This window comes from Aspergillus campestris (assembly GCF_002847485.1).
Source record: "Aspergillus campestris IBT 28561 chromosome Unknown P168scaffold_17, whole genome shotgun sequence".
Lineage (NCBI taxonomy): Eukaryota > Fungi > Ascomycota > Eurotiomycetes > Eurotiales > Aspergillaceae > Aspergillus > Aspergillus campestris.
Window position 1 is genome coordinate 120205 of NW_020194352.1, and position 25337 is coordinate 145541.

At 51.8% G+C, this 25337-nt stretch overlaps 10 protein-coding genes across 10 annotated transcripts; 3 read left to right on the top strand and 7 right to left on the bottom strand.

The window, feature by feature from the left end:
- Positions 1–491: 491 nt before the first annotated feature.
- P168DRAFT_276769 (DUF3245 domain-containing protein) lies at positions 492–1467 on the bottom strand (the record flags this gene model as incomplete). The annotated part of the gene is made up of 2 exons (XM_024835580.1): positions 1121–1467; positions 492–1029 (listed from the first exon to the last, which is right to left on the bottom strand). Exons 1-2 carry the CDS (start codon positions 1321–1323, stop codon positions 492–494), a joined length of 741 nt encoding a protein of 246 aa, XP_024688517.1. The 5' UTR covers positions 1324–1467.
- A 294-nt stretch (positions 1468–1761) lies between these two features.
- On the bottom strand, positions 1762–3671 carry P168DRAFT_276771 (ATP-dependent RNA helicase). Its single transcript, XM_024835581.1, has 2 exons — positions 2109–3671; positions 1762–2032 (listed from the first exon to the last, which is right to left on the bottom strand). Exons 1-2 carry the CDS (start codon positions 3549–3551, stop codon positions 1811–1813), a joined length of 1665 nt encoding a protein of 554 aa, XP_024688518.1. The 5' UTR covers positions 3552–3671; the 3' UTR covers positions 1762–1810.
- A 2445-nt stretch (positions 3672–6116) lies between these two features.
- On the bottom strand, positions 6117–7036 carry P168DRAFT_293806 (oxidoreductase-like domain-containing protein). The gene has a single exon (XM_024837882.1). It carries the CDS (start codon positions 7016–7018, stop codon positions 6194–6196), a length of 825 nt encoding a protein of 274 aa, XP_024688519.1. The 5' UTR covers positions 7019–7036; the 3' UTR covers positions 6117–6193.
- Positions 7037–7242: 206 nt separating this feature from the next.
- Positions 7243–9346, top strand: P168DRAFT_330743 (uncharacterized protein). Its single transcript, XM_024841623.1, has 2 exons — positions 7243–8248; positions 8299–9346. The coding sequence occupies exons 1-2, from the start codon at positions 7293–7295 to the stop codon at positions 9290–9292; spliced, it is 1950 nt and encodes a 649-aa protein (XP_024688520.1). The 5' UTR covers positions 7243–7292; the 3' UTR covers positions 9293–9346.
- A 93-nt stretch (positions 9347–9439) lies between these two features.
- Positions 9440–11028, bottom strand: P168DRAFT_276779 (60S ribosomal protein eL13). The gene is made up of 5 exons (XM_024835582.1): positions 10995–11028; positions 10833–10866; positions 10678–10724; positions 10385–10543; positions 9440–10314 (listed from the first exon to the last, which is right to left on the bottom strand). Exons 1-5 carry the CDS (start codon positions 10995–10997, stop codon positions 9877–9879), a joined length of 681 nt encoding a protein of 226 aa, XP_024688521.1. The 5' UTR covers positions 10998–11028; the 3' UTR covers positions 9440–9876.
- Positions 11029–11637: 609 nt separating this feature from the next.
- Positions 11638–13357, bottom strand: P168DRAFT_293809 (uncharacterized protein). The gene has a single exon (XM_024837883.1). It carries the CDS (start codon positions 13286–13288, stop codon positions 11843–11845), a length of 1446 nt encoding a protein of 481 aa, XP_024688522.1. The 5' UTR covers positions 13289–13357; the 3' UTR covers positions 11638–11842.
- Positions 13270–14133, bottom strand: P168DRAFT_276781 (uncharacterized protein). The gene is made up of 2 exons (XM_024835583.1): positions 13422–14133; positions 13270–13349 (listed from the first exon to the last, which is right to left on the bottom strand). The coding sequence occupies exon 1, from the start codon at positions 14052–14054 to the stop codon at positions 13452–13454; it is 603 nt and encodes a 200-aa protein (XP_024688523.1). The 5' UTR covers positions 14055–14133; the 3' UTR covers positions 13270–13349; positions 13422–13451.
- Positions 14134–14762: 629 nt separating this feature from the next.
- On the top strand, positions 14763–18132 carry P168DRAFT_293810 (uncharacterized protein). Its single transcript, XM_024837884.1, has one exon. The coding sequence runs from the start codon at positions 14987–14989 to the stop codon at positions 17957–17959; it is 2973 nt and encodes a 990-aa protein (XP_024688524.1). The 5' UTR covers positions 14763–14986; the 3' UTR covers positions 17960–18132.
- Positions 18133–18147: 15 nt separating this feature from the next.
- On the bottom strand, positions 18148–21141 carry P168DRAFT_313685 (uncharacterized protein). Its single transcript, XM_024839695.1, has 4 exons — positions 20963–21141; positions 20806–20905; positions 20016–20729; positions 18148–19435 (listed from the first exon to the last, which is right to left on the bottom strand). Exons 1-4 carry the CDS (start codon positions 21089–21091, stop codon positions 18213–18215), a joined length of 2166 nt encoding a protein of 721 aa, XP_024688525.1. The 5' UTR covers positions 21092–21141; the 3' UTR covers positions 18148–18212.
- A 288-nt stretch (positions 21142–21429) lies between these two features.
- Positions 21430–25257, top strand: tof1 (putative DNA repair protein (Tof1)). Its single transcript, XM_024837885.1, has 5 exons — positions 21430–21538; positions 21600–21837; positions 21898–24032; positions 24073–24129; positions 24171–25257. Exons 1-5 carry the CDS (start codon positions 21458–21460, stop codon positions 25143–25145), a joined length of 3486 nt encoding a protein of 1161 aa, XP_024688526.1. The 5' UTR covers positions 21430–21457; the 3' UTR covers positions 25146–25257.
- Positions 25258–25337: the final 80 nt, after the last annotated feature.

The window sequence follows — 25337 nt, forward strand, 5'->3', positions numbered from 1 at the left end:
TTTCCTTACTTTTCTTTTATTATATTTTCTTCTTTTTTTCGCTTGGAAAAGTTCATACTATATACACTCGGACTACAGGTCCCGCATGGTGACATTTTAATCCCCATCTCATTGGACACCTACCTTTCCATCTTTGTATCTTGTCCACGTCTCTCGAGGCAGAGAATTTTGTACAATCTACCCGATCCGGCGGTTTTCCTTGTCTTTGTCATGCAGGTGTTATCGAGGCCAGTTACAATAAAGGTCTGCTATATTTAACAGCACAACCAGTGACATGAAAGTGGCAGCTTTCATCACCGTGGGTGGCTTCTCATCTCCAACATGTCTGTCCACTTGGAACTGCGACATCTACTATACTATATACCCTTGGTTGAGGACAGGTTCTTAGGTCAGTCTAGAATCAAGAATGAATGCATTGATTCGTACTACAGTAGTCATCTTTTAATCACTGAATGGGTATATGTTATTGTCCTATACATGTATGAAGACCATCACCGCTTCTTTCTCTTCTTCGACCGGTCTGCCAGAATCTCGTCCAAAAAGCTAGTAGCTTTTTTCCGGCCCTTCGGTCCCGACGGCGCTGGCCGTGCAGATGATGGTTCACTCGGCTGTGTAGACTCCGCACCGTCACCAGAACCAGCCACACCCTCACCATCCTCACCACCACCAGGGACAGAAGTAGAAGTAGAAGGAGTAGTAGAAGGAGTCGACCCCTCCAACCCCCTCTTCCTCCCCCTCCCCTTCCCTCTCCCCGCCCGATTCCCAACAGCAGCTATCCTCCCATCCTCCTCATCATCATCACTCTCTTGTTGTTGCCCCTGTTTATCCGCAGTCCCCCGCGACAACAACCGATCCGACAACGTGCCTGGAACACCCCCATCTCCATTAGTGGTACTGGTCTTGGCAGCCATGACCTTCTTGTAATTCTTCCCTAGAAGCTGTCTGCGCAGTTGGTCGTTCGAGGAGAGCTCCGTGCGGTTCCAGCTTCCGTCCGATGCTTTGCTGGGGAGGGGGGCGCCTATTCCTAGTCTTCATTTACCCGTCTCTATTAGTATAATTTTTTCTCATCGAGAAATGAAAAGGAAAAAAAGAAAGAAAAGAAAAAGAAGGGAAGACAAACGTCTCAGGAACAGCCTTGAAAATCTCCTCCTCCTCCCTCTGTAGCTCCTCCTCGGATTTAACATTCGTGTGCTGTTGTTCTTCGGCTGTTGGGGCGGGAAACCATGATGCGACGAGGCGTTGGCTGCGCGCGAGAGCGACGTTGGCTTTGTTGAGGATTATGTCTGTTTCTGTGGATTGGGTTTGGGCTTTGGAGAGGGCCATTGCTCTTTTCCCCTCTTTTTCTGGGGGCTCTTTTTCTCTCTCTTCTTTTGTTCGTTTGGTGGGGTTCTTGGAATCGGGTGGAATGTATATGTTAGGAAGGATAGATTGCTGAGGACTGGTAGGTTTTTCGTAAATGTATTTGATATCTGATATTGAAGATCGATATTGATGGTTGATTGATATGCGGAAACTTTTGCGATAGCGAGGCGGAGGAGATGGGCAGATTATTTACCGCTTACTTGATGGGTCTAGCACGTACACCTATTAAGGCAGGCATCCGCATTATAGTAAGAAGTTATACTGCAGACAGAGGTAACCACATGCAGCTGCAGCGTAGATCGATATCAACCTGGCAATAATCAATCATCATGTTCATGAATCTATCTATCTATCTATAAGTACATGTTCGAGCACCACCATATATACAATACAGCCCCTATACAAACAAATCTATAATACAGTAGACCAGATATGATATGATATCTGCTCAAGTACGGTTTCGGCCCGGGTATATACTTTCAGGTTCGGTCGTGTAGGCTTCGCGCTGGCTGTCTCGGTAGACGGGGTCGATGTCGCGGTTGATGACCTCGATGACGAGCTCGGAGACGTCTCGGAGGAGCGTGTCGCATGCGAGTCGTGATTCGCGGTCGTCCTCTGTGAAGGCTTTGTTCTTGCGCGTGGAGAGAGCGTCGAAGGCGAGGGAGAGGGACTGATATTGTTAGATTTATTTACAGATTTGAAGGGGGACGAAGGATAGTAAACGAAAGGAAAAGGGGAAAAAATACCTCATCAACGGCCTTGCGGAGCTCTATTAACAATCTCCCAGCTGATGTATTTCCCGAGCCTTCGGTATGAATATCGAAATCCACCCACGAATCCATGCGGATGTTATCTCCCTTTGCTTGGATGTGCCCCCCAAACAGACACGCGGCGAGTGGTGGGACGTGCGAAGTCTGGTGGATCATGAACGTGTTTGGGTCGGACGCAGTAGACCGCTTGGAACCAAAGGCGAACAGAGCCTTCGGGCGCCGGGCATTGACAGACATCTTGGATATGTGCGTCGGTGCTGCATCCTCCGTCCGATAGCTGGACTTTGCGGGCGCCCTAGGCGCGGCGATGTTGGGATGGACGGCTTGAAGCAGTAGTGCCTTGATGAGAGAAACACGCCCGGAATTGACATTCAGGCCGGGCCCTCCGAATTGGAAATCGCTGCTGGAGGAATACCCCCCGCGAATAATACCCGTGTTGCCAAGTGTTCTCACGATCTGTTTGCTGACGTCGAGCATTTGCTGGAACGCGGTAGTGTTGATGTGATTCGCATAGGCAAACGAAACAGCAGCGCCGCGGCCCTTTTGATACCGGATTCTGCGCATCTCCTTGAATGCATTGACCATGCCGATGTAGTCACTCCACGAGTTGTTCGAGAATTTGAGACGGCTATCTAGAGCCTCTTTTCGCTGTGCCACGTCTGACGACATGTGGAACAGACCCTGTTCATTGTCCATTGCGCCTATGATTAGAAGGGGATCGAGGCAGCGGAAGATAACCCCCAGCCATATCAATTTGGCATAGGACGGATCTAGTGGTATGTCGAGAAGCATGTTACCCAGAGGGGTGAGCTCTTCCTGCTCGTCTAACGCGCTCATCCGCTGCAGGCTCTTGATTGACTCGTCCACCATCGCGCCCTCGGGCGGTTCAATGGATTCTTGCAGGAGACTCTGAATTGACGTATAAGCTGTACCAGCGATGGCCTGTGTGGCCCGCAGAGACGTCGCCTGCAGGTTCTCTCGCATCATTGCGGGATACTTGGTGACGCGGAAAGAATCCTGCATCTCCTTGGTGTACAGTGCGATATAGTTCCCCTTCTGGACCCGTCCAGCACGCCCAGCGCGTTGAGCGGCACTGGATTGGCTAGCCCAGCAACAAGCCAGCCGAGACGATCTCGACAGAGGGTCGTACATCTTTTGATGCACCTTTCCTGAGTCGACAACGAATGTAACGTCCGGCACGGTGATGGAGGTTTCAGCAACATCGGTTGTGAAGATGATTCGCCGACAGCCTGCTGGAACTGGTGCGAATAATTCTTTCAACCCTTCTGGCATAGTAGCATGCAGCAGTACAACCCGATACCGATCTCTATCGAGGAATTGAGATCCCAATAGATCACCATTTCGTTTAAAGATATCGGAAGCTGCTAAAAGATGGCGCATGCCCGGTAAAAACACCATGATAGAGCCCTCCTTGGTGGTTGATAAGATGTAGTAGATTACAGCACTTATCAAACCAAGGGGAACGTTGGGATCTTCCTCTTTCAGAATTGCATCGGCTAGCTGTGGTATGGTCTGGCCCTCTACAGGTGCCTCTGCAGGCTCTTCTGCAGGCTCTGTAGATTGGTCCTCTACAGACTGCTCCTCTGCAGGCCCCTCTGCAGGCCCCTCTGTAGGCCCCTCTGTAGGCACCTCTGTAGATTGCTCCCCGTCGACTGCATCCGACGAAGAGCCAGGCGAGAGTATGTTGAGCTTGGTTAGATATTGACGTGTTGTGGGTTCTGCAAGAAACCGTCCCAATACCGCCGGCTTGTAAAACTTGGATAGAGAACCGAGAATACCGTCAATATAATGTTTGCTCACTGGATACGCGAACCCTTCCACCTTCAAATGTGGTGCGGGAACCAATGTGCCATCGTCGGCTCTGTTTTGGAAGTATGAGGCAAACAAGGGCACATCCAGAGTGGCACTCATCACGGTGACTTTCGGAACACGTTCACCGCGTGCTTGGCGTTGTTGGATCGAGGTCTTCAACAGCAGCATAAAAAGGTCAAGGTCGAGATTCCGCTCGTGGACTTCGTCGAGGATAACGTGGGAAAACGTGTCAAAGAAACTGCCGGGGTCACGCATAAAGTTCAAGGCAATTCCATTTGTACAGTAGGTTATGGATTTATCTTGAGCGGGCAATCGAGAATCGAATCGAACACAGACTCCGATAGAGTCACCGACTTTCTCTTGCCTTTCTTTTGCGACCCGGTGAGCAAGCGAAGTCGCTCCAATCTTGCGAGGCTGGACACAAAGAACCCTGCAGGCTTCAGTCTTTTGCGTGAGCGCGTGGTCAAGCAGCATTTGGGGAACCTGTGTCGATTTTCCGGAGCCTGTATCTGCCACCAGCAAAGAGTAGGTGTTGTTCTCTATGTGATCGAGTATTTGATCTTTCTTCGCAGTGATGGGTAACGTCTTATTCTGTTTTAGAGCTCGAACGTTTCTAGGAGCCAGAGGGCGACCGCCGATTTTCGATAACAGAGTCGAGCGTGGGGTTGACTGTATCGGAGGGGTTTGAAGCCGAGCAAGTTGTTCATGTCTTCGCTTGCTATGCTTTCTTATTGAATCGATACTGAGTCGTAGACCACGCAATGTGCTCTTCATTGATATGAGCATATCGTCGTCGATGTGGAGCTTATGTCGCTTCAGGTTGAGACCCGGCTCCTTTATTTCAGAGAGCAATCCAGCCTTGTAAAATTCCAAGGCCAGGGTGGTGAATGCCTCTTTCTTAGCTTGTTTCTGATAAGGTCAGCCTACCAGCATATCAATAGTATAAATGATGCGCACCTTTGACGTTCCTGTGCCTTGAACAGTGACGGTGTCGGCTGTACGGTTTATAGTGCAGCCAACTTTGCAGACAAAACAGGCGCCTTCTTGAACGAACTCCTGGAAATCGAGCCGCACGATGCCTTTCATAAAAAGTGCAGTGTAGATATGCCCCGTCGGATCTTGCAAAAGAAACTCTGGCACGTCTCGAGAGTCCTCTCCGCCAGGGAGAGCTATTCCTGAAGAAAGCGATTCCACTAGCCCATCATGCTCTTCGTCAGGATGCGCCTCTCTTAGAGCATCCTTTTTGTCCGAACCGCCAAATTTTTCGCCGTAAGAAAATAAGGATTTGATTCTCGTCATCCAAGAAATCCTCGGCACCGGATTGCTATCCCCTCCATTCTGTTCTGCGGTGGCATCTCCGGTGGCGCTTTCAACATGATCGTTGGTAGAGGACCTTTGCGCCGTGTCGACTTTGGTTGTGCTATAGTAGGCCAAATTGCCTACTGTCCTTATTCGGTTTCTGGGACCGGCCGCACGGAAAAATCTATCCAGATTCCCGGGTGAGGTATAACTCCTCGCGATAGCGCATGCAAAGTCTCGAGACTGGCGCACCACATAACGCGAGGCCATAGCCCGTTTTGGGCGTATGTGTGTGATGTTGACTAGCAATTTGGCGTCATCAATGGATGGAAGGGAATTTCGAACATTCTAATTGCAAAGATTGTGTCGTTAGTTTCATAAATGTACCTGAGTGGGAGGCAAAAAGTTGAGAAATCAACATACCACGAAGTTTCGCATCTCCGCGCGCTGGTGGCAAGATGCATTATTAAGATACCGGAAGAATTCGCGTCAAAGTTATGCGCGGGTTAGCAGATAGACATATTTGCGATCATGAATTCAAATGGCAGAAGTAGTTAAGAGAGCGAAGGTAAGAAGAAGAAAGCAGGAAGTGATTGTTGAGCAGGTCCGGAGTAGTTATCGGGGAAAAAAGATTGCTGTATCAGTCTTGGCACTGCCGATACATACATCAACCATCAACCATCAACCAGTCTGTCAAAGAATACAATTATATTGATATATATGTATATATAGTTTATATTCCTTGTTTATTCTGACTCTGTATTCATCTGTACATCCTCTATCTTCCCGTTCTTTTCTCTCTTTTGTACCTGATATACACATTCATATATTCGTTATGTACATCAATCTATACCTCTATAAAGCATATATATACACAGCACTAAAGAATACAGGGTATGAACATCCTCAGTAACCAAAATCTCCCCTCGTTATGAACTGGCCTCCTGTTGATGTCTCAACTTCAACTTCTTCTCCGTCTTCATGAACTCTCGAATCCCAACCGGGATATTGGCGAAGATATCCTCGTTGGAATCGGCCTCGGTCCAATTCGTATCACTACCACCGCCGTCATCGTCCATGCTGGTGCTCGCTGACTGCACCTCCTTCCTCGGTGACTGGCGAAGGTCTTTGGTTGGTCCCTTTTCTGAGGCCTTAGCCTTGGCCTGGACAACTCTCTCCGCCCATTCCTCCATTTCGTCGCGGAAATTGTCCCACACACAATTGACACAGCCGCTCATGCAGCAATTGTCCGGTTCCTCCGGCCGCGGGGGAATCGGCACCCCGTTCACAGTCTTCCAGGTGGACTCCGGCGGCATTTCTCCCGGGTTATAACGAGAATTTCGGCCTGGACCAGCCAGCCGCGTACCAAATACGACGGACATTTTTTCCTGCGGGGACTGTTCGGCGGGTTCCTTTTGTGTCGGTTTCTCGGCTGCTTTATTGACCGGACGGAGCCGCTTCGCATGGGCACGGTACGGGGAGGGGTTGGCGATGATATCGGAGTAATACCCCGTCAAGGGGTGTGCTTGACTGGGCCCCGAGCCATACGTCGCTTGGTTGGGGTGTTGCGAGGTGGTGCGATCATGGCTGGCAGTGGTGGCAGTGCGTAGAGGAGGCAATGCCGAACGCCGGCGTGCATATAGTGCGGATGCTGCAAAACGAGAAGGAAAGTTGGGAGAGGTGCTGAACCTTTTTAATAAGCAGGCCCCTCGTTGAACGAGCGCATGTCTATGAACCACCAGGGGAGTCTCCATTGTGCCGGAAGGCTTGTGGCGTACGATGTAGAAATCATGGATATTCAAGATCGGAGCGAATCGCCGAGGAGGTTATGTCATTTGCAAACAGTGCAAACACCCCCCGTCTCGGATCCGGTGCGGATTGTCGCCATACATCAAAATAACTGACAGTTACGATGCGACAGTCTGTTACTCCGCATCCTGCGAACCCAGAAGATACTAATTTTGTGGGAAATATCTACTATCACTGATAATTGTCTGATCAAGCGCAAGGCAACAGTGCTCACTGACAATGCTCGCGTCCCCTCCCAAGCGGCGCAAGACAGGCGAACCCGCTAATGTTGACGCGTCGCAAACAAACATCCCCTCTCTTCAGCAACGTGCAGCTCGACGCTCCAATGACCGGAACTCCTTTCGATCACCAACTCGAGCGAGCCTAGCGAGATCACACCCGGAAATTCTGGGGCGCGCAATCAGCAGAACATCCACGAGAAGTCCGCAAAGAGCGACAGGCGGGGATGGTCAAACTGGCTCAGAGGACGGTTCAGAGGCGAAGACGTTTGGTCTGCGTGATAGGAAGGCATTGCGACCGTCGCTGACGGCGAAGCCCAGCCCAATGAAGGTCTTCAACTCGAGTCAATCGCCAAGTAGACGGGCGAGTGGTCTCCAGGCATTTGCAGTTCCCCCGCGACGGGTCTCGAGAAGGATTCTCCCCGCGGACCTGGCGTTTCATTCTCCGGTGGCGACACAGAAAGCCCCAATGGAAGATGCACTATCAAATACACCCGACAACCAATTGGCGTCTGAATTGGATGGCGCGACACCTGCAGCGACTCTGGATGGGGCCGCAGATGAACCGCTGCAGGACATGCTTGACGAACCTGACCTCCCTCCGACGCCGACCCAGCTGGGTCTGGAAAGACCCCCTAGTCGACCAAGCGGAATTCTAAGCAGCAGTCCCAGTGCACAACGTGGGAAAGCGGGAAGGCGACGAGCTACTGAGACATATGAGCACAGCCCTTCCAAGCTACGGAGCGTCGACTATGGTGTGGATAAAACGGATCCTACTAGTTTGGGCACAATGCTTGCCCAGACCCCAGTACCAGAGCCAGTTATGAAAAAGCGGAAGATAAAAAACGAAATCGCCGCAGAAATACAACAACTGAAGGCGGAGATCGCGGAACTGGAAAGCTGGTCAAGTCTCGGCGGACCACAAGACGATCAGGACCGCGATGTGCATAAATTACTGTGAGTCTATTCCTAAAGCCAGAGAGTATACAGCTTACTGACTTGCAAAGTTCACTATTGGCCTCGGAGAACTCGACTCAGACGTCTACGAAAGCCAAGCCAAACAAGGCACCGATATCCTCATTACTATCCACCCTGCTCCCCTTCGCTACCAAAACCACACCCCAAACCCCCGATACTCCAGACCCAACGAATCCCTTCGCCCTGAGTGCCTCCGCGCAAACAGCACCATACCTAAACACCTTTGCACCACTCAGTCTAGCCGGCCAATCCAGCACAGCATCCAATTCAAAACCAGCCACCTTCACAGAAAGACACGACCTCACCCTCTCAGCACCAGCACCATTCCCCTCAACCCTCTACAGGGTACTCATCAGCTACGAAACAAACCCCGAAACCCAATCCTTAGTCTCCGTATCCGCCCCCGCCAATACCAACAGCCAGCCGTCGCGCGTGCCAGAATACCTCCAGTCCTGGATCACCACCCGGCTAAGCCATGCACTCCTAAAACTAGACGTATCAGGCCTCTGCTGGGGCATCAACAGATACTGGGAAGCGTCGATATCGCGCGCCGGGCTATGGGCAAAACTGGAGGACCAGCGCGCAGCACTAGCAGCCGGTCGTTTCACACCACATACGGCGATCAACCAGGACGATGATAACTCTACCTCAACCTCAAACATGCGCCAGATCCTACCGCACCTAGAGCGCACCTCCATGCTCTTCGAGAGCAAGTCCAAACCGCACCAGGTCCTCCTCTCTTGCGAATTAACACTCGACGACTGGACAGGCGAGCCGCAGCTCAAACCCGCTATTAGCATTTCGTCGACGGCGGTTGGAAGCAATGGCGAGTCGGAGCGGAGGGTAGAGCTGGAGTCGAAACGGTTGTTCCATACTATGTTGAGTGACCGTCGGATGGGCGCGTCTGAGATGCTCGGTGAGGATGATGGGGCTGTTATACTGGAAGCGAGTTATTGTGTGTTGGGTGTTCTGTTTGGGTCTGAGAGGAGGATACCTGGGGAGAAGACACAGAAGAAGGGTTGATGTGTTAGTGATGTTAGATAGTTGGTCGTGCTACGGAGTACGTGTATATAATAGCTTTATACGAAGTAGAACTCTTTAGTAGTGGGAATGGCCAAATGTTAGTCGTGTATGGCGGTAGTCGATAGTCTCCAACACAGCTGAATGACAGTGATTATCGCTGGGTAGATCTCGAATCCATCGCGACTAGCCTACTACTGGATAACCAGGAGCTACACATACAAAATACGTTTAACAGCAAAGTCCATTCAAACCGGCAGTGTAACCATAGAAAACACCAGATATCAGTTCCTCAAGAGCCCAAATCGATGCCACATCCCCCTCACGTAATACCCATAGTCCTTGTCCTCTCCGATCCTCCTGAAGATGTCAAAGCCATTGTGGTAGAAAGGAAAAAAAAGGGGGGTTGAGGCCATTCTTTAACGTTAATTGGGACATTTGCATTTCGAGAGGTTTCGGGAGCTTTTTTTTACGTTAAGGACAAAAAAGGTAATAAGGAGGAAAAAGCGGCGCACGTCACGCCATGCCACAATATACTAATCCCCGACTTGAAAATCGACCCGATCATCATTAGCTGGAAATCATATCTATTTCTTGGCAGCAGCAGCCTCCTCGGCCTTGACCCTAGCACGCTTCTCCTTGCGACCCTGGTAGCGGGCCTCGCTGCGGGAGTCACGCAGCTTGCGGTAAGCGGCCTCCTCGCCCTTGGGGAGGTCGGAGCGCTTGATCTCAGTGACGGCCTCACCCTGGTTGAGGTTGTCGATGGGGAAGACGGCACCGACGCGGGCGGAGTAGCCCTCGGTCTTGCCCTCGGCGGCGAAAGCAGCCTTGGCAGCGTTGACCTCCTCGGCGGACGAGTCAAGCTTCTTGAACTGACCGCTCTTGCGGGGGAAGAGGATCAGGCGGGCCTTGTAGTCCTGGAGACGGGCGACATTGGCGACGAGCGACTCCTTGGAGTAGTTGACACGGCGGTGGTCAACGGCGATACCGACGGTACGGGCGAGCTTCTTGGGGATGGCAGCTTCCTAAGCGATTCGAAAAAATACGGCGTGAGCTTCCATCCGACATCTACTCCCCCATCATTGGAGATGTTACCTTCAGCTCAGCGAGAGTGAATCCACGGCCGGCACGGACACGGCGGTTGTACTTGACAGTCGGGCAGTGCACAACGGGGCGCAGCTTGTCAACCGGACGGGGAGCAACAGCAGCGGCCTTGGAGCGGCGGGCCTCACGACGGCGCAGCTTGCGGCTGGGCTATATTCGAAAGTCGATCAGTCAAACGAACCAAACCAGATCCTTTTTTATTGATCTCTTTTTCTCTTCCTGCCACACTGCAAAACGTATTCGTCCGTGATGCGATCGATTGGGGATATAGGTTCGAATCGTACCTGCTCGAAGTGCACGCGCACACGACGCTGCCAATCCTTGCGGAAATCTTTAAAATTCAAGTCAGTCTATAAATTCCCTTCAAACGGACCCTTTCGAATGATTCCATCGATCATGTAGACTCCGTAGATGATATATCCGTCGCAGGAAGACTCACGGTTGTTCTGGATCTGGTTGTTGTGCTTGATCGCCTATTCACACCAAAAACACATCAGTTCGTCGTCCCATGTCCAGTAAAAAAGCGATGGAATAGTTTTTCAAATCGATCCATTGTCGATAAACCGTTCCATCCAAAATATCGAGGGGGTCATTGACGCACCATTGTGACTGATGGGGACCAAAGCCGGGGGGGGTTGTCGTCGGCGTCGTGGGAGGTTGCTGGTCGTATCTCAAAATCTCCTCGTTCCAATATTGGGTGGAACTTTTTTGGTGTGGCCACCGCTCAGAGCGTGCTCACCGCCTTCGCTTAGCGAGCCCTACCCTGCCTGCCGAATCGGGAATGGTGCCGAACCAGGGTGGTAATATTTCTCGTTTTGCCGTCACTTACTACGGGTATGGTAATTTGGATATGTATTATTGTGTATCCATATCTACGGCTATGATTACTGTTCATCCTGAAAGCAATCGGAAAGGCAATCGTCGAAGTTCATACTTTATACTCCGTACAGGACAGGAGTAATGATGGTTTGGATTTTCTGCCTCACATCTCGGAGGGTCAATATCCGATTACTAATATATTGTATAACATACAGCATAATCTACATACCTCTCCGCAGTATCCGTAGGTTCGTGAGAAATACCAAGTCAGGTTACATTTACTAATACTTTACGTTTGGTGTACCATTGCCTGTACCTGGCATTGACTTTTCTCTCAATCAGTCTATTACTGTTGGAAGAATATTCAATAATTACTACTAGAACAAGACATCATAGTAGACAGAAATATTTGCAAAATATGCACTCTGGATTCATCCGCTAAAAGCAGATCAAGTAAAAATGATAACACACTATAGAAAGTCAAAATACCAGTGCAGCTTTACATGTCGTCATTCATCAATTTCGTAACAAGCAGTCCTAATACCCAGAAAACAAAGATAGTCGGTAGTAGACGCCAGGCCTACTAACGATCCCCAAAGAAAACAAGAATGAGAGCATAAGATATGTGGTTTATGCTCGGCCGTTCTGATTCCATGTGTCAATACCGAGACCCACTCTCGAATCCGCTTTTGATTTCTTCGACGTCGCACCGTCAAAACTCGCTTTGCGTTTGAGACCGATCATGGGACGTTCGACCCCGGCCTTGGTCACCTGCCCGAACAGTTTCGTCTGAAGCAGTGTGCTGGATCTTGGAGCGGCCACAGCGCTCGGGATCCCTCGGTGAGTTTGTGGAGGATTATGGCGGATTACGCTAGCCACCCTTGAGCCGGTCTGCCCGGGGGTATCCTCTTCGGTCTCAGCCTCTTCGATATCAGACGCCGATATCGTGCTGTCCCTGTCACGCTGCTCATCGTGCGAATCCAGGCCTGGGGTATGATACTGGCTTTCCCGCTGGCTCGCCCGAGTGCGGGACGGTGTCATGGGCAGAGATGACAGGGAGTGAGTCCCACGCACATGGCCACCTCCATGATGTCTCTCGGTGTGATGGTGGCCCGGAGTGGAGGCGACGCTTGCAGACTCTCTGTTGAGAACTCGGCCTGCCGCAAGAAGGGCAGCAAAGGGGTCGTTGTTCTCACTCCTTGTCAAATGGTGACTGGCAGTGTCGACAAAGTGAGACGCAGGTCGCCTGTGCGGGGTTTGGGCCTCGCTATGGGAGTTGGGTGACATCGAGCCCTGCTCAATCATCAAGGAAAAATGCTCTCGGTTGTCCCTGATACGCTTTTTCAGAAGACGGTTCTCTTCCCCGAGCTGGTCGGTTTTCTCCCCCTCCTGTTCGATCAGTCGCTTGGCTCGACGCAGTCTGCGGTCAAGAGTGACATTGGCTCTTTCGAGATCTTGATTACGTTTGAGAGCCAATTCCAACTCGGCATTGGATGGCTGCTCCAATGGCTTCGTCTCCACATGGCGACTGCGGTACTCGGAGCTCTGAAGGATTTCCACCTCCCTCCGGGCTAGCTGATGTTCGACCTCCGCGCGCTTGATGGCTTCATTACTTGTGAACGACAGCAGGCTATTCTGCAGCTTAAAATGCAATGCTGACATACGGGCTTCCTGGGCTACCCCCAAGAGCTCTTTGGCTATCGTTCGGAGTTTTGCTTCGTCGGCGGTATCGATATCGTCAGCGCTCGGGAGGTTTTCGGAGGCACCATATGCCACACAAAGAGTCTTTTCGATATCCGGTGGAGATGCTAGGTATGAGCTCGATTGGGACCTTGACCGCCTGGGGGGAGCCCCAGGAACTTGTGAGGATGGCGGGGGAGTCATGTCGGATGAGGTCAACAAGGGCGGCGAGTTGAATTTGTTCGTTTCGAGGTATGAGCCGTGGCTTTCCGCCCGGACACTCAGCTCTGGAGACGCCGAGAGACTAGGGCGATGGCTTGGTGTTGCCGGCCCAGCGATCTCCACGGCAGGAGCAAGGGAGCCTTGGGAAAGCTGAGGTTCAAGATTCTGTGACATAATAGATGGATGGTGACGGAGAGTTGTCCAGGTTCAGCCCGTGGAGAAGAAAGCCCTCACACTGGAGATGCGTCAGCACTGGTTGCGTCGACTAGATGCGAGAACAGTTGTCACAAAGCGGTCGGGCACATACCGGAGACGAGACAACACCCGACGGGTCAATTTATCTCAAGTAAGGCCTTGGGGCAATTGAGCGATAACCAAGCTTGACAAGATCCAAACGTGCTTGGGATTGATCAACTGTGGCGCAATCCCCAGATCGTCGCGGGTGAGTTGCAGATGGCAGGTGAGGCGGACCGCTTGTCACCGATAGGCCCGTGCAGGGACCGGTCCAAGGTTGCAGTGATAGGTAAGGTACTAAGAGAGGTAGTAGATAAGAAGGCGGAGGTTCCGACAGAAAAGACCCGATCTGGAGAAATGACAGTGACACGGGTCCTACTCGCAGTACAGAAAGCTTGTAGATAAGGTGTGAGCAAGGAGAACGGAGAAATGAGGAAAGCCGTGAAGAAAAGGTGATGTATGTAGGGATGATGTGAGAAGCAAGGGAGGGTCGCAGTCGAGGGACAGTTGATGCCTTAAGGACGTTGCAAGCGGCGGGAGGTTCACGAGTTCGGCGGGAGGCTGGGAAGTCGCCAATCCGGTCAGCCTCAACCAACCACGTCCAACCTCCAGCGCCCACGTGAGCCCAGCCGCGCGCCAGAACCTGACTATGTCGAAAGTGGTTAGTGTAGACCATCCCGGGCAGTAAACAGAAATCCAACCCCATGGGCTGCCCTGGATCACTCAGGCAACGAGAAGTCGATTGATCCACATATGATTCTATACTCTGTACGGATACAGAGTACAGAGTACAGAGTCAATGGAGAAGATGGTGAGATGAACCATATCAAAATAATATAATAATAACCAGACTAATCATTAGTAATAAATTGTACGGAGTACATGGTAGAAGCTACAACTCAATTGTCTGCATATCCAAGTTCTGAATTTGTTCTATAGGTATTGATCATATAAATATGGAGTACGGAGTACATTCACTACTATATCCTCTGTATATACGATATGCCTACTATATACCCCTCTGTAAAAATAAGCTTATTTTTCAGGAAGGATACGTAGCTGAGGTGGTTGGGAATTTGTCCCAAACTCCACTACGAAGGTAGTATGCACTTAGTAACTACTTCTACCATGGTGATCCTTCGGACTAGACCTCAGGTAAAAGCCAAGCTGCTAGATACCTTATTCACGAACTTAGCCTTAATCCACAGTATCTCTCTTAGTCCTTAGCCTGGTCAGGTACCTGAACTAAATCCAGTTTCTCGTTCGATCGGACAGGTGGGGGCCTGACCAATCATGGCGGCAGTGTCGGAGCCTGATGGCGGCCCCAGGCAGCAACAGGTGGTGCAGCTGGTCCATCTGTAAACAAAACCAACTCCACGGAATCACATTCATTCATTTCCTCTTTCTACACCAGAAACTACCACTGACTGGGGATCTTTTGATAGGCGTGTCAGGCAGGTTATTGTTAACCACTACTCTTTGTTTTATCGACCTTCTTTATCCTGAGGCGCCCCTCCATCCAACCTGTCGCTTCAAACAGCCGAGAGCACCATGAGCCTTATGCGACTCTAAGATCGACCATCTAACGTACAATACAGCCTCTCTCCCCGAGACTATACCATCGCGATTGCCTTGAAAATGGATAATCAACAAAAACCTCCGGTCCGTCCAAGTGGAATCCCTCGATTAGCCTCGCGACTGCCTCTACCGACCTCTTCTGCGTCCCGAACGATCAGAGCGACTCCGTCACGCGAGAAGCTACAGGCTGACCCGGGCCTGAATGCCTCCAGGCTGCGACGACCTTCCGAGGAGCCTGTGTTCAAGAAACCTCTTCCCAAATACTCAGCACCACCGCGGCCCCGGTCTAGCCTACAGCCGGGGAGGGATGTTTCTCAGACGCGAATAAGTGATGGTGGCAGATCGGAAGGAGACGGGGGGTGGGATGAGATCTCCCAATCGGATATCGAATCCCTGTCCGGCGACACGGAATTCCGAGGCCGCGCGCGACCTTCACTGTCGGAACGAACCATGGAGACGCTGGCCCAGATCCCTCCTTCGCCTGCTTCCTCGCGAAAGTCCAGTTTCTTCAATGCAACAAGCCCTATGCGATCGCCATCTCGCCAGTCGTCGGTAATGTCCAACTATTCAAGGTCTCCATCCAGGTCATCATCCTCTCGTCAACAATGCGGGAGTGAGCTTTTCGCTCACACACCGTCGGCCATGCGACTCCCATCACGGTCACGGCCTTCGTTGCCCACGGGTAGCACCGTGGCCGACAGCGCTATTGCGGAGGACGATAGTCCGTCAAAACCTCGGATTCCACCTGTACCCGCACCCAATTTTGGTGGGACTGGTGACGAAACCCCCAAGGCATCGAAGTCACGACCCCAGCTTAGTAAAGGGCTTGCGAAGCCCAACGGCATGCAAGAACCCTCGCAATCATCTCTTAACGTGAAGAAAACACGCAAGACACCTACAAAGCCGCCTTCCAGCCAAAAGCCGTCTTCCTTCCAGCCAAGATCCCCGGCTGCTAGACCCATAGACGCGGAATTAAATCCAGGACAGCAGTCCGAACTGGAAGCTAGAAAGGCCGCGAAATCCTCCAGTACCTTACGCGAAAGCATCGCCAAAGCAAAAGCTGCTGCAAAGGCAGCGGCTGAAAAACCTTCGCAGCCACCGTCGTCCAGTTCTTGGGATGGTCTCGAGACGCAAGACCCGTTCAACCAACGGCCCAAGGATTCAAACAAGGGTTTGCTTCGAAAGCGCATCGATGCAGGTAGAACGTCGGGTAATTTGAATATCGCGGCCATGTCGTTGACGGAGTTGCCAGAAGAAGTCATGACAATGTATGACTTTGATCCGGATTCTACCACGGACTGGTACGAGAGCGTGGACCTGGTTAAATTCATTGCCGCGGACAACGAGTTCAAAGAACTACCAGATAGCGCTTTCCCAGATGTCGACCCATCTGAACAAGACCTTGAAGATGACAGCAAGGGAAACCAGTTTGGTGGGCTGGAAATTCTCGACCTTCACGGCAATCTATTGCAATCATTGCCCCTAGGGTTCAGGAGGCTCCACCGACTTCAAACTTTAAATCTCTCCAACAATAAATTAAGTATGGAAGACATACAGATTGTTACGGAGATGACGTGGATCCGAGATCTCAGGCTAGCAAAGAACGAATTACAGGGAGCGCTCACTCCGGACATCAAGAACCTCATCAACCTGGAAATCCTGGATCTGCACGAAAATGCTCTCACCGAACTCCCGGATAGCATTGCCGATCTAACCACCCTACGGGTTCTAAAGGTCTCCAACAATCGCCTCAATTCGCTGCCATTTGACGCACTGCAGAATCTGCCGTTGAAGGAGATAAGTGCCTCGAAGAACAAGCTGCAAGGCACATTGATACCGGGTTCAGTGGGTAAACTCGAGACATTACGGATTCTAGACATATCCGGGAACGCTCTGCTAAAGCTGTCGGAGAATGAGGCCCTCGAACTTCCCAATCTCCAAACCCTGACCATCGGCGTGAATCGCATGCAGTGCCTGCCAAACATGACCTCTTGGCAAGCTCTTCTGACACTGTCCGCTGAAGACAACAGCATCTCCGAGTTTCCCGAGGGGTTCACTGCATTGAAACATATCAGGAATGTCGACTTTACAGGAAATAGCATTTCGAAGTTGGACGAAAGAATTGGATTGATGGAGAGCTTGGTGACTTTCCGGGTAGCAAACAATCCTCTCCGTGAGCGCAGGTTCCTGGGCATGGAGACGGAAACCCTGAAACGCGACCTGCGTAACCGGTGTGAGCCAGAGCCCCAGGACACAGACGAGGAAGGCTCTGTCGCGACGCAGTTCACCCTCGCCCCAGAGACCCCAGCTCAGTCGGCTGCATGGCAACTCAAACCAGGCGGTGTACTCGACAGATCATATACCGATACACAGGACGTCGATTTGGACCAGCTAGAGCGATTGAACCTGAACGATGTCAGGTGCCTGTACCTACAACACAACCAACTACGCAGTCTACCAGTTCCGGCGCTCAGTATGCTTGCCGGCAGCCTTGTCGATCTTGATCTTTCGCACAATCCTATGGGCAGCGACAGCCTATCCTTCTCGTCCCTCAACCTCCCTAACCTCCAGAATCTCAACTTGAGCGCCACCGGCTTGACTGCGCTTGAGCCGATTTTGGACAACCTCGTGGCGCCGTCTCTTACCTATTTCGACGTCTCCTATAACCGTCTAACCGGGACTTTGCCGACCGTTCGACGAGCTTTCCCAAACCTAGTGGCACTCCTAGCCGCAGACAATCAGCTGGAGGATCTCGAGTTCGAAGCTGTCCAGGGCCTTCAGGTCCTCGACGTCGGGAACAACAATATCAATTCCCTACCGCCAAAGATCGGCTTACTACGATCGGAGGGTTCCAGCCATAACTGGGGCGGCGGATCGGCGCTCAAAAGGCTCGAGGTGGCAGGCAACAGCTTCCGGGTTCCTCGGTGGCAGATCGTTGCCAAAGGGACAGATGCGATCCTCGAGTGGTTGAAAGACCGGATCATCGTGGAAGAGCTTGCGGAATGGGAGCCGCAGGCTGACGAAACCTTCTAGTTTTGATACTGCAATCTTGCGGGGCTTGATTTACAGGGTCCGCCTGGGTTATCTTCTATGTAGATATACATGCATTTGCATATGCATTGGGGGTTTGATTTATTGTTTCGGGCATGGTTGTTTTAGCATATGGTTTTGGGTCAGGATCCCTGAATGTGAATTCGATCCAGTCGTTCATAATCATCTATGCATTCATATATAATCTAAACAAGGATCTTGTGTAGGCGTTAAACGGGCAGACAGCCGTATCATGTTATTTCGAGCTCCCCGAATCGAGAACAGGCTTGCTGACTTCGTCCATCACCTTCAACCACGTTCTCGACCAAGCCGTGAATTTGTCCTCCTTCGAACTCCCGTCCGCAATCCAAGATAATTCCACCGACTGCATAACTTTATTGGCGCAACTCCTCACCCGCACGAGATACTGCACACACTTCTCTGAGTTCTCCTCGTACAACGCCCCCGCCACTTCGTCGATCAATCCAGGTATATCTTGGAGATTCTGCATAAGGAGCTCAAGCTTGCTGGCGAGCGACGAAGACAGCTCCGGAACGCTTCCCAGCCGGTTTTTGACGATAGCGGGGTAAATCTGCGCAACGGGCTTGAGGATGCGGACGCTGGTCTTTTTCTGCTCGTGCAGCGCAGCGTTGCTTTCGTCCTCGTCATCATCATCATTATCGTCATCGTCGTCGTCATCGCCTTTATCACTCAAAATCTCGTCGAAGAATTCATCACCCTCCTCGTCAGGATCCCACTCCTCGATCTCCTCCACCGCATCGCGCACCAGATCCCTCCACTCTTCCACGCGGCGCACAACGAACCCCACGACGCCCTTCGCGGCAATATCAACCAATGTGTCGCAGACGTCCCAGACGCGTCCCGCAGCTACCATGACGGAGTCCTTCTCCGCCTGCGACAGCTCGCTCTGGCTCGTCGCTGCGTCTTTCTTCCCCGCCACCACTTGGACCTCTTTCAGAAGATCGCGCACCTCCCGCAGCGCCGTCTTGACCTGGACTTCGATCTCCGCCCGGAAGGCCTTTGTGTGCATCGACGGCGTGACCAGTAGAGCGGCAGTGACGAGCGATGGAAGGATGGATTCGTTCAGCGTGGCAAGCACGGATGTGACGGCCGTGTGTGTGAACGGCGAGGTAATGGCGAGAAGAGAAAGCTTCGTGACCTGGGACTTCAGCTCCGTGGCTGCTGCGGATAGGAGCGGTAGGGCATCTTTTGCTGAGAGGTCGCCAGTGGGGGAGGACGTGTCGGACGGCGGGGCGGAAAAAGCCGACTGGAGCTGTTCGGCGAGGACGAGGCTCGTTGAGAGCGTGAGCTGTAATTGTTTTGACATGTTCGGTAATTGGATCAGGGTACTGTGCAGGTAATTGTACTCCTGCCTGGTGGTTTGTTGCAGGTTCGTCTGTCTGTTCCTGGGCGCCGAGCGGAGAAAATTTTCGGGTTGGAGAGACGGCGGCTGCGGGGCTGGTTTGGCTTTGGCTTTTGTTAGGGTTCCGCGGGGTCACCTGGGCGGATTGCACTCTTTTGATTGTCGTTTTGGTCGTTTGCCTTTGGTGGGATATAAAAATCTCAAGTCGGTGTAAATGCGCTTTGCATTATCTACTTCTATAATTCTGTATATGGTTTATTAAGTAGTGTGGTGAGGTTGAGTATATTGCGACCAGATAGAATTGCGACACCAATGTATATATTTACCCTAGCATGGATAACCATTGAGCCATTATCTTGCCTACAGATTTACCTATGTACTATAAATTGAGTTAATCAAAAGATGTTTGAATAAATGACTGTCTCGTCAAAAATTGTATATATTTTTTATACCATGTCTGATTATGGGAGTAGTTTATCATTTAAGGATGTCCACATGTCTGTTTAAAGTAAATTCATAAGTATACTACAGATTATTACTCAAACCACTTCTCAGATGTGGTACAGGTGTATGACAACATCACAGATGTTTCAAATCCAAGTCTAAATTCTTAGGATACAAAATCATTTTTCAAGCCGCAAGGATTTGTACGACCCGCTTAGTAGTCGTAGAAACCCTTTCCGGCCTTCCGGCCCTTCCAGCCAGCGTCGACCATCCGCTTCAGCAGACCGGACGGACGGTACTTGCTGTCGCCAGTCTCCTGGTGCAGAACGTTCATGATGGACAGACAGGTGTCCAGACCGATGAAGTCGGCCAGCGTCAGAGGACCCATGGGGACGTTGGTGCCGTTCTTCATGATGTTGTCGATGTCCTCGCGGCCACCGACGCCAGTCTCGAGGCAGATAACGGCCTCGTTGATGTAGGGCATGAGGATGCGGTTGGCCAGGAAGCCGGGAGAGTCGGCGGAGACGGAGGAGACCTTGCCCATGCGCTCCATGAACTTGAGCGAGGTGTCGATGGTCTCCTGGGAGGTCTGCAGGCCGGCGATGATCTCAACGCCCTTCTGGATCGGGACGGGGTTCATGAAGTGCGTGGAGATGACGCGCGAGGCGGCCTGGAGATCCTTGGGGTCCGTGGTGGTCGCCGCGGCGATCTTGGTGATGGAGATGGACGAAGTGTTGGTCGCGAGGATCGCGTGCTTGGGCGCAATCTGGGCCAGCTTGGAGAAGATGCCCGTCTTCAGGTCGGGGATCTCGGGGACGGCCTCGATCACGAAGTCAACGGACGACAGGTCGTCCATCTTCAGGGTGGGGGTGATGCGGGAGCGGACAAGATCCGCTGCGTCGCGGGTGAGACGCTCCTTGGCGACATCCTTCTCCAGAAGCTTGTCTGTATTATGGGGAAACCGTGTGTCAATCCAACTGAAGCTCAAACAAAGTGTCAAACGGGGTCGACCACTGCATACCGGCAAACTTCAGACCCTTGTCGATCGACCCTTGGGAGGTATCCACGAGAGTGACAGGAACCCCGGCCTTCTGAGCTGCAACGAGCGCAATACCCAGACCCTACCACTTGTTAGTCAATTGAAAAGGAGAATGGAGACCTGTTCCTGAGCCACTCACCATCTGACCAGCTCCGATCACACCAAGCGACTTAACCTCGGCAGCGCGGGCCACAGGAGAAGTGCTAAAGGCGCGAGAGGCGACTGAGGGGCCCCGGAAGGAGAGGGTGCGGAGAGAGGAGAACAACATTATGGCTATATATGACAATGACTGACCGGTGTGATGAGCGAAGACACGACAACAGCGAGAGGAAAGAAGAAAAAGGTCAACCAGTACCTGGTCCAGCACTATCCGTATAGTAGCGCGGATATACGCCGTTTACCCGCGGGTTCTCATGTGATCCGACGTCATCGGCTATCTTCGGGATGCCGGGCCTACAGTTCCTCCGGCGGCCCGATAAAGCTTAGTCAGCTACTGGACAGACGCGTCCGACACGTGAATGACGCGGATTGATTGGCTGGCGGCTCAGCACGCGAAGCCTGCTGTTGCAAATCGCTGGTTGAACGGTGATATCTCAACGATTGAGGCCGACCATTCGAGCACCGCGAGGTTATTATGGACGAAACGGCCTTTGGGGAGGGTGTCGAACCCGTGGACCTTGAGGTCCGCGCCCATGTGTACAGTTTGGTGACAGCGGTGAGTATACTCCGTGCTGCGTGGGCGTCGGTGTTGGTCTGGGTCGCTAATGACGTCGCAGCTAGGAGGATTCAATGGCGAAGATGCGGATAAATATGTGCTGGGCGATGATGCCCTGGCATGTCTGCGCGATATCAAACGCTGGCTAAGGCTTTACGATCAAAAGAACAACCGGATGGATGTGGCACGATGTCTGGGGGAAGCGAATGTCGTTAACGGGGATCTGCTACCTATCCTGGCGGCTTGGTCGGAGAACGAGCGGAAAAGCAAGCATCTGTTCAGGATCGCAATGGCATGTTGTGAGTTGGACAGTCTGAACTCGGAGGTGGTAAAAGGACAGGCCCGCTAACATCCAGAAGTGGAATTACTGGTTCCTTTGACCTGGCCGTTAGAGATACACGGCGAGACGACAGTCAATCATCATCGACATATCCCTTACCTGCAACAAGCTCAGGTGTCTTACAAGCGGCGGTTCCTTAGCCATTCAAGCTTGGACCTGTTACGGACCGTCATCCGCATTGGCCTCCCGAGTATGGCAATTCCGCGATCTGAACGCACCGGCCGGGATGAAGGCATCCTGAGGATAATGCTGTATTTTTTCCGAAACGTCGCCGTGATTACACCAAATGCCCGTCTTGCCGCAGAAGGCGAAGAGGAAGAAACATCCAGATCCGCGACTATCAACGCCTTCCAGGACCAGGACGTCTTTGCCCTTCTACTCACCATGTGCTCCAACATCACCGACGACTTCAATATGTTCGACGTGATTCTCCTGGAAACATTGTTTCACATCGTGAAGGGGGTCAATGTGGACAAGCTCTTCATGAATGATTCTCAGCGGACCGCCAAGCGCACGGATGAGCTTGATGGATTGCTGCGGAAGGAGGACTCGCTGCGGAAAGAATATGCAAAAGGTGCACCGACTCGGCATGGGCGCTTCGGGACGATGATTTGGGTCAAACGTGACGACGCCAAGGTGTCCACAGTGTCTGGACAGACTGTTCTCAAGGACGGCCAGACCACGCTCCACAAGATGGATCAGAGCAAGAAGTGGAATAAACCCCAACCCCGTCGACGACAAGACCATCCATCCATCAAAAACGATTTCAGTACGCCGGTCCATCTCAATTCCGAGGCCTCGGAGAACCTGCGAAAGTTTGTCGAAGAGTTCCTGGATTCCGGCTTCAACCCGCTGTTCACCAATATTAGAAAAGCCATCGAACGCGAAGCTGATCGTGTGCTGGATGAGAACTCTCTCCATTACTTCTACACCGTCTCGTGGTTTCTTGAAGCAGAGCGCACACGACGTCTCCGCAAGCGCCAGAGGCGCTCACAGGCTGGAAAGCCCAAGGAGACAGAGCCGGACAGCTTTGGTCTTGTTGCCAGTGTCCTCAACCAGGAGACGTTTGTCTTCTTGAACAGGTCAATGCAATGGAGTTTCGATAACAAGGATTGGGAGGGTCTCAACGCTGAAATGCGATGCTTCACCCAAATCCTGTTGACTGTCCAGGAGATGGCCTTGTCGCCTCTTGACGAGGACCAGGAGATCGCCGAGAACATCCAGAACCGGATCTTCTACGAAGGGACGACACACGACCGCATGGCTGCCATCATGCACAGGTACAAAGATCAAGGCTTCGGCTATCTGGATGCATGCACTGAGCTCTGCCATGTCTTTTTGCGGATGCTCGAGCGATACTCCAAGGAGAACGCTGACATGCAGGTCAAAGCCAAACAGCGGACAAGACGCAAGAATAAACAGGCTGAAGCGACCGGTGACGAGAACAACGAGGAAGACAACGCATCGGAAGAAGAGGACCACGCCGAAGCTGAAAGGGTCTCCAAGGAACGCAAGTTCGATTACAGGAAATTCGAGCAGAAATTTTGCACGCAGGCTTGCGTCGACACCTTTGTGTCGTTCACGAAATACTATGGAGAATTGACTGAGGAGCAGTTGAAACGCGCTCATCGCTACTTTTACCGGGTGGCCTTCAAAAACGAGAAAAGCGTTTTGCTGTTCCGTGTGGATATCATGAATTTATTTTACAGGATGATCAAGGGTCCTGGTGCCATGGACTCCAGCCAACCGATCTTTAAAGAATGGGAGGAACTAGTCCGGCAGATAATCAGGCGCCTGATGAAGAAGCTCGAGCAGCGCCCTGCGCTTATCACTGAAATGCTATTCAGCAAGATCAACTCGACTGCATCCTATCTTGAATACGGACATGAACGGCAGACGGTCTCGACAGCCAAAAAGTCTACCGTGGAACTTGAGGTGGATCCAAAAGAAGGGTCAACACTTGAGCGAAAGATCGCCATTGTAGTGGCTGCCATGGTCAAAGATGACCAGAGTGCCCTGGTCAGATGGGTTAGCGACGTCCAAGGATCAGCGGCTGAAGAAAGGGAGGCCTGGGAAGCTCAAGAAACCGCTCGACGGGACGAAGACCCAACGGTAGCGAACACGTCAAACCCTCCCATCGGTATGTATCTATCAGTTGGTATCGGTGGCATCCAAGGATCTAACCTATGAACAGACGTCAAACCTCGGGACGACGCATGTCGACAAGCCCTCAAATCCAACGCCAAGTTACGTCTCCTGATGACATTGGTTAAGTTTGAACTCCTCGGAGAGAATGACCCGAGACCTCGCTGGGAGATACCGTCGACCATGAACTCCAAGGAGATCGGTGAGATAAAAAGCATCGTCGATCAAAATCTCGCCAGCCCGATTGCGGAAGATACCGACCCCCGCGAGCTGCTCCGACGCAAATTCAACCACGAAGGCAACAAGAGCGGCGGCCTTCAAACCACGCTCGATGTCAATTTCGGCTCCGAATCAGAGGGCGAGGAAGTTCCCGACGGGCCTTTGTTTCCGCCGAACCCGCGGTCCAAGGCCAGCGCGCTGGATGAATTGAAGAAGAAACGCAAGAAGCGCAGCAAAGAGAATCAGGACGAAGTCGACGAAGCCGTCCTTGAAGAGCGCCGCAAGGTCCGTTCAGAGGCGACCCGTGAACGCATTGCAAAGATCAAGAGTGATCTCTTTGTCCACGCAAGCGACGAGGAGAGCGACGAGGACGGAGATGAAGAGTTCTTCCGTCTCGAGGAACAACGACGTAAAGCTCAGTCGGAGAGAATCAAGAAAGCTTTGCTTACAGGTCGGGTGGAGGGAGAAGACAGTGCCGGCCTTAAAGGGCGAGGCGGACGCAAGCGTCAAAGCGATGTGTCCAAGTCGAAGAACACAACATCCCAGAGCAAACGACAACGGCGCAAGAACCCGATTGCTGAATCCGACGATGACGATACCGTCATGGTTGACGACGATGTTCTGGCATCTGCACTGCCCCAGACTACGACCGACAATGAGATGGAAGACCGCGCAAGTACACCTCCCCGGTCAATGGATGATGATCTCAACTTTGACGACGACCTGGCATTCAGCCGGGATCATGAAAGAAACCGGGGACTGTCTGATTTGGAGTCCCCCGATCCAACTAGGCCCGATGCCAGCGCTGAAGCCGGGAACGATGAGGACGAAGAGGTACCAGTCGCCGCACCGTCTCGAAGAAGAATGCGTGCTGGGTTCGTAATCGACAGTGATTCAGAGTAAGATGGATTTGATCATGTATGGAATGATGACTTGATGAGGTATTTGGCGTTTAACGTGTATATAGATAGCCAAGGCATGGATTCTTCTTTATTCATCTATTAATATTGATCATGATTATTGTTATTGGATTAATTCTCTCGTATTTTTAGGAAACACGTGGTGGGGTTCGGTATGAGTCAAATCGATCAACTC

Bases quoted from the DNA above. Each gene is read 5' to 3' on its own strand.
- P168DRAFT_276771 (XM_024835581.1), bottom strand. From the start codon at position 3,551: ATGGTGTTTTTACCGGGCATGCGCCATCTTTTAGCAGCTTCCGATATC. The intron at 2,033-2,108 runs GTATTTTTTCCC...TAACAATATCAG, and splicing joins TCCGCAAGGCCGTTGATGAG to TCCCTCTCCCTCGCCTTCGA.
- P168DRAFT_293806 (XM_024837882.1), bottom strand. From the start codon at position 7,018: ATGGAGACTCCCCTGGTGGTTCATAGACATGCGCTCGTTCAACGAGGG.
- P168DRAFT_330743 (XM_024841623.1), top strand. From the start codon at position 7,293: ATGCTCGCGTCCCCTCCCAAGCGGCGCAAGACAGGCGAACCCGCTAAT. The intron at 8,249-8,298 runs GTGAGTCTATTC...TGACTTGCAAAG, and splicing joins CGCGATGTGCATAAATTACT to TTCACTATTGGCCTCGGAGA.
- P168DRAFT_276779 (XM_024835582.1), bottom strand. The intron at 10,725-10,832 runs GTGAGTCTTCCT...TGAATTTTAAAG, and splicing joins CAACCAGATCCAGAACAACC to ATTTCCGCAAGGATTGGCAG. The intron at 10,544-10,677 runs GTACGATTCGAA...TTTCGAATATAG, and splicing joins TGCGCGTGCACTTCGAGCAG to CCCAGCCGCAAGCTGCGCCG.
- P168DRAFT_293809 (XM_024837883.1), bottom strand. From the start codon at position 13,288: ATGTCACAGAATCTTGAACCTCAGCTTTCCCAAGGCTCCCTTGCTCCT.
- P168DRAFT_276781 (XM_024835583.1), bottom strand. From the start codon at position 14,054: ATGGGGTTGGATTTCTGTTTACTGCCCGGGATGGTCTACACTAACCAC.
- P168DRAFT_293810 (XM_024837884.1), top strand. From the start codon at position 14,987: ATGGATAATCAACAAAAACCTCCGGTCCGTCCAAGTGGAATCCCTCGA.
- P168DRAFT_313685 (XM_024839695.1), bottom strand. From the start codon at position 21,091: ATGTTGTTCTCCTCTCTCCGCACCCTCTCCTTCCGGGGCCCCTCAGTC. The intron at 20,730-20,805 runs GTATGCAGTGGT...CCCATAATACAG, and splicing joins CAAGGGTCTGAAGTTTGCCG to ACAAGCTTCTGGAGAAGGAT. The intron at 19,436-20,015 runs GTTTCTACGACT...AAGCCAAACCAG, and splicing joins GGGCCGGAAGGCCGGAAAGG to CCCCGCAGCCGCCGTCTCTC.
- tof1 (XM_024837885.1), top strand. From the start codon at position 21,458: ATGGACGAAACGGCCTTTGGGGAGGGTGTCGAACCCGTGGACCTTGAG. The intron at 24,033-24,072 runs GTTGGTATCGGT...ACCTATGAACAG, and splicing joins CCATCGGTATGTATCTATCA to ACGTCAAACCTCGGGACGAC. The intron at 24,130-24,170 runs GTCTCCTGATGA...CTCCTCGGAGAG, and splicing joins CAAATCCAACGCCAAGTTAC to AATGACCCGAGACCTCGCTG.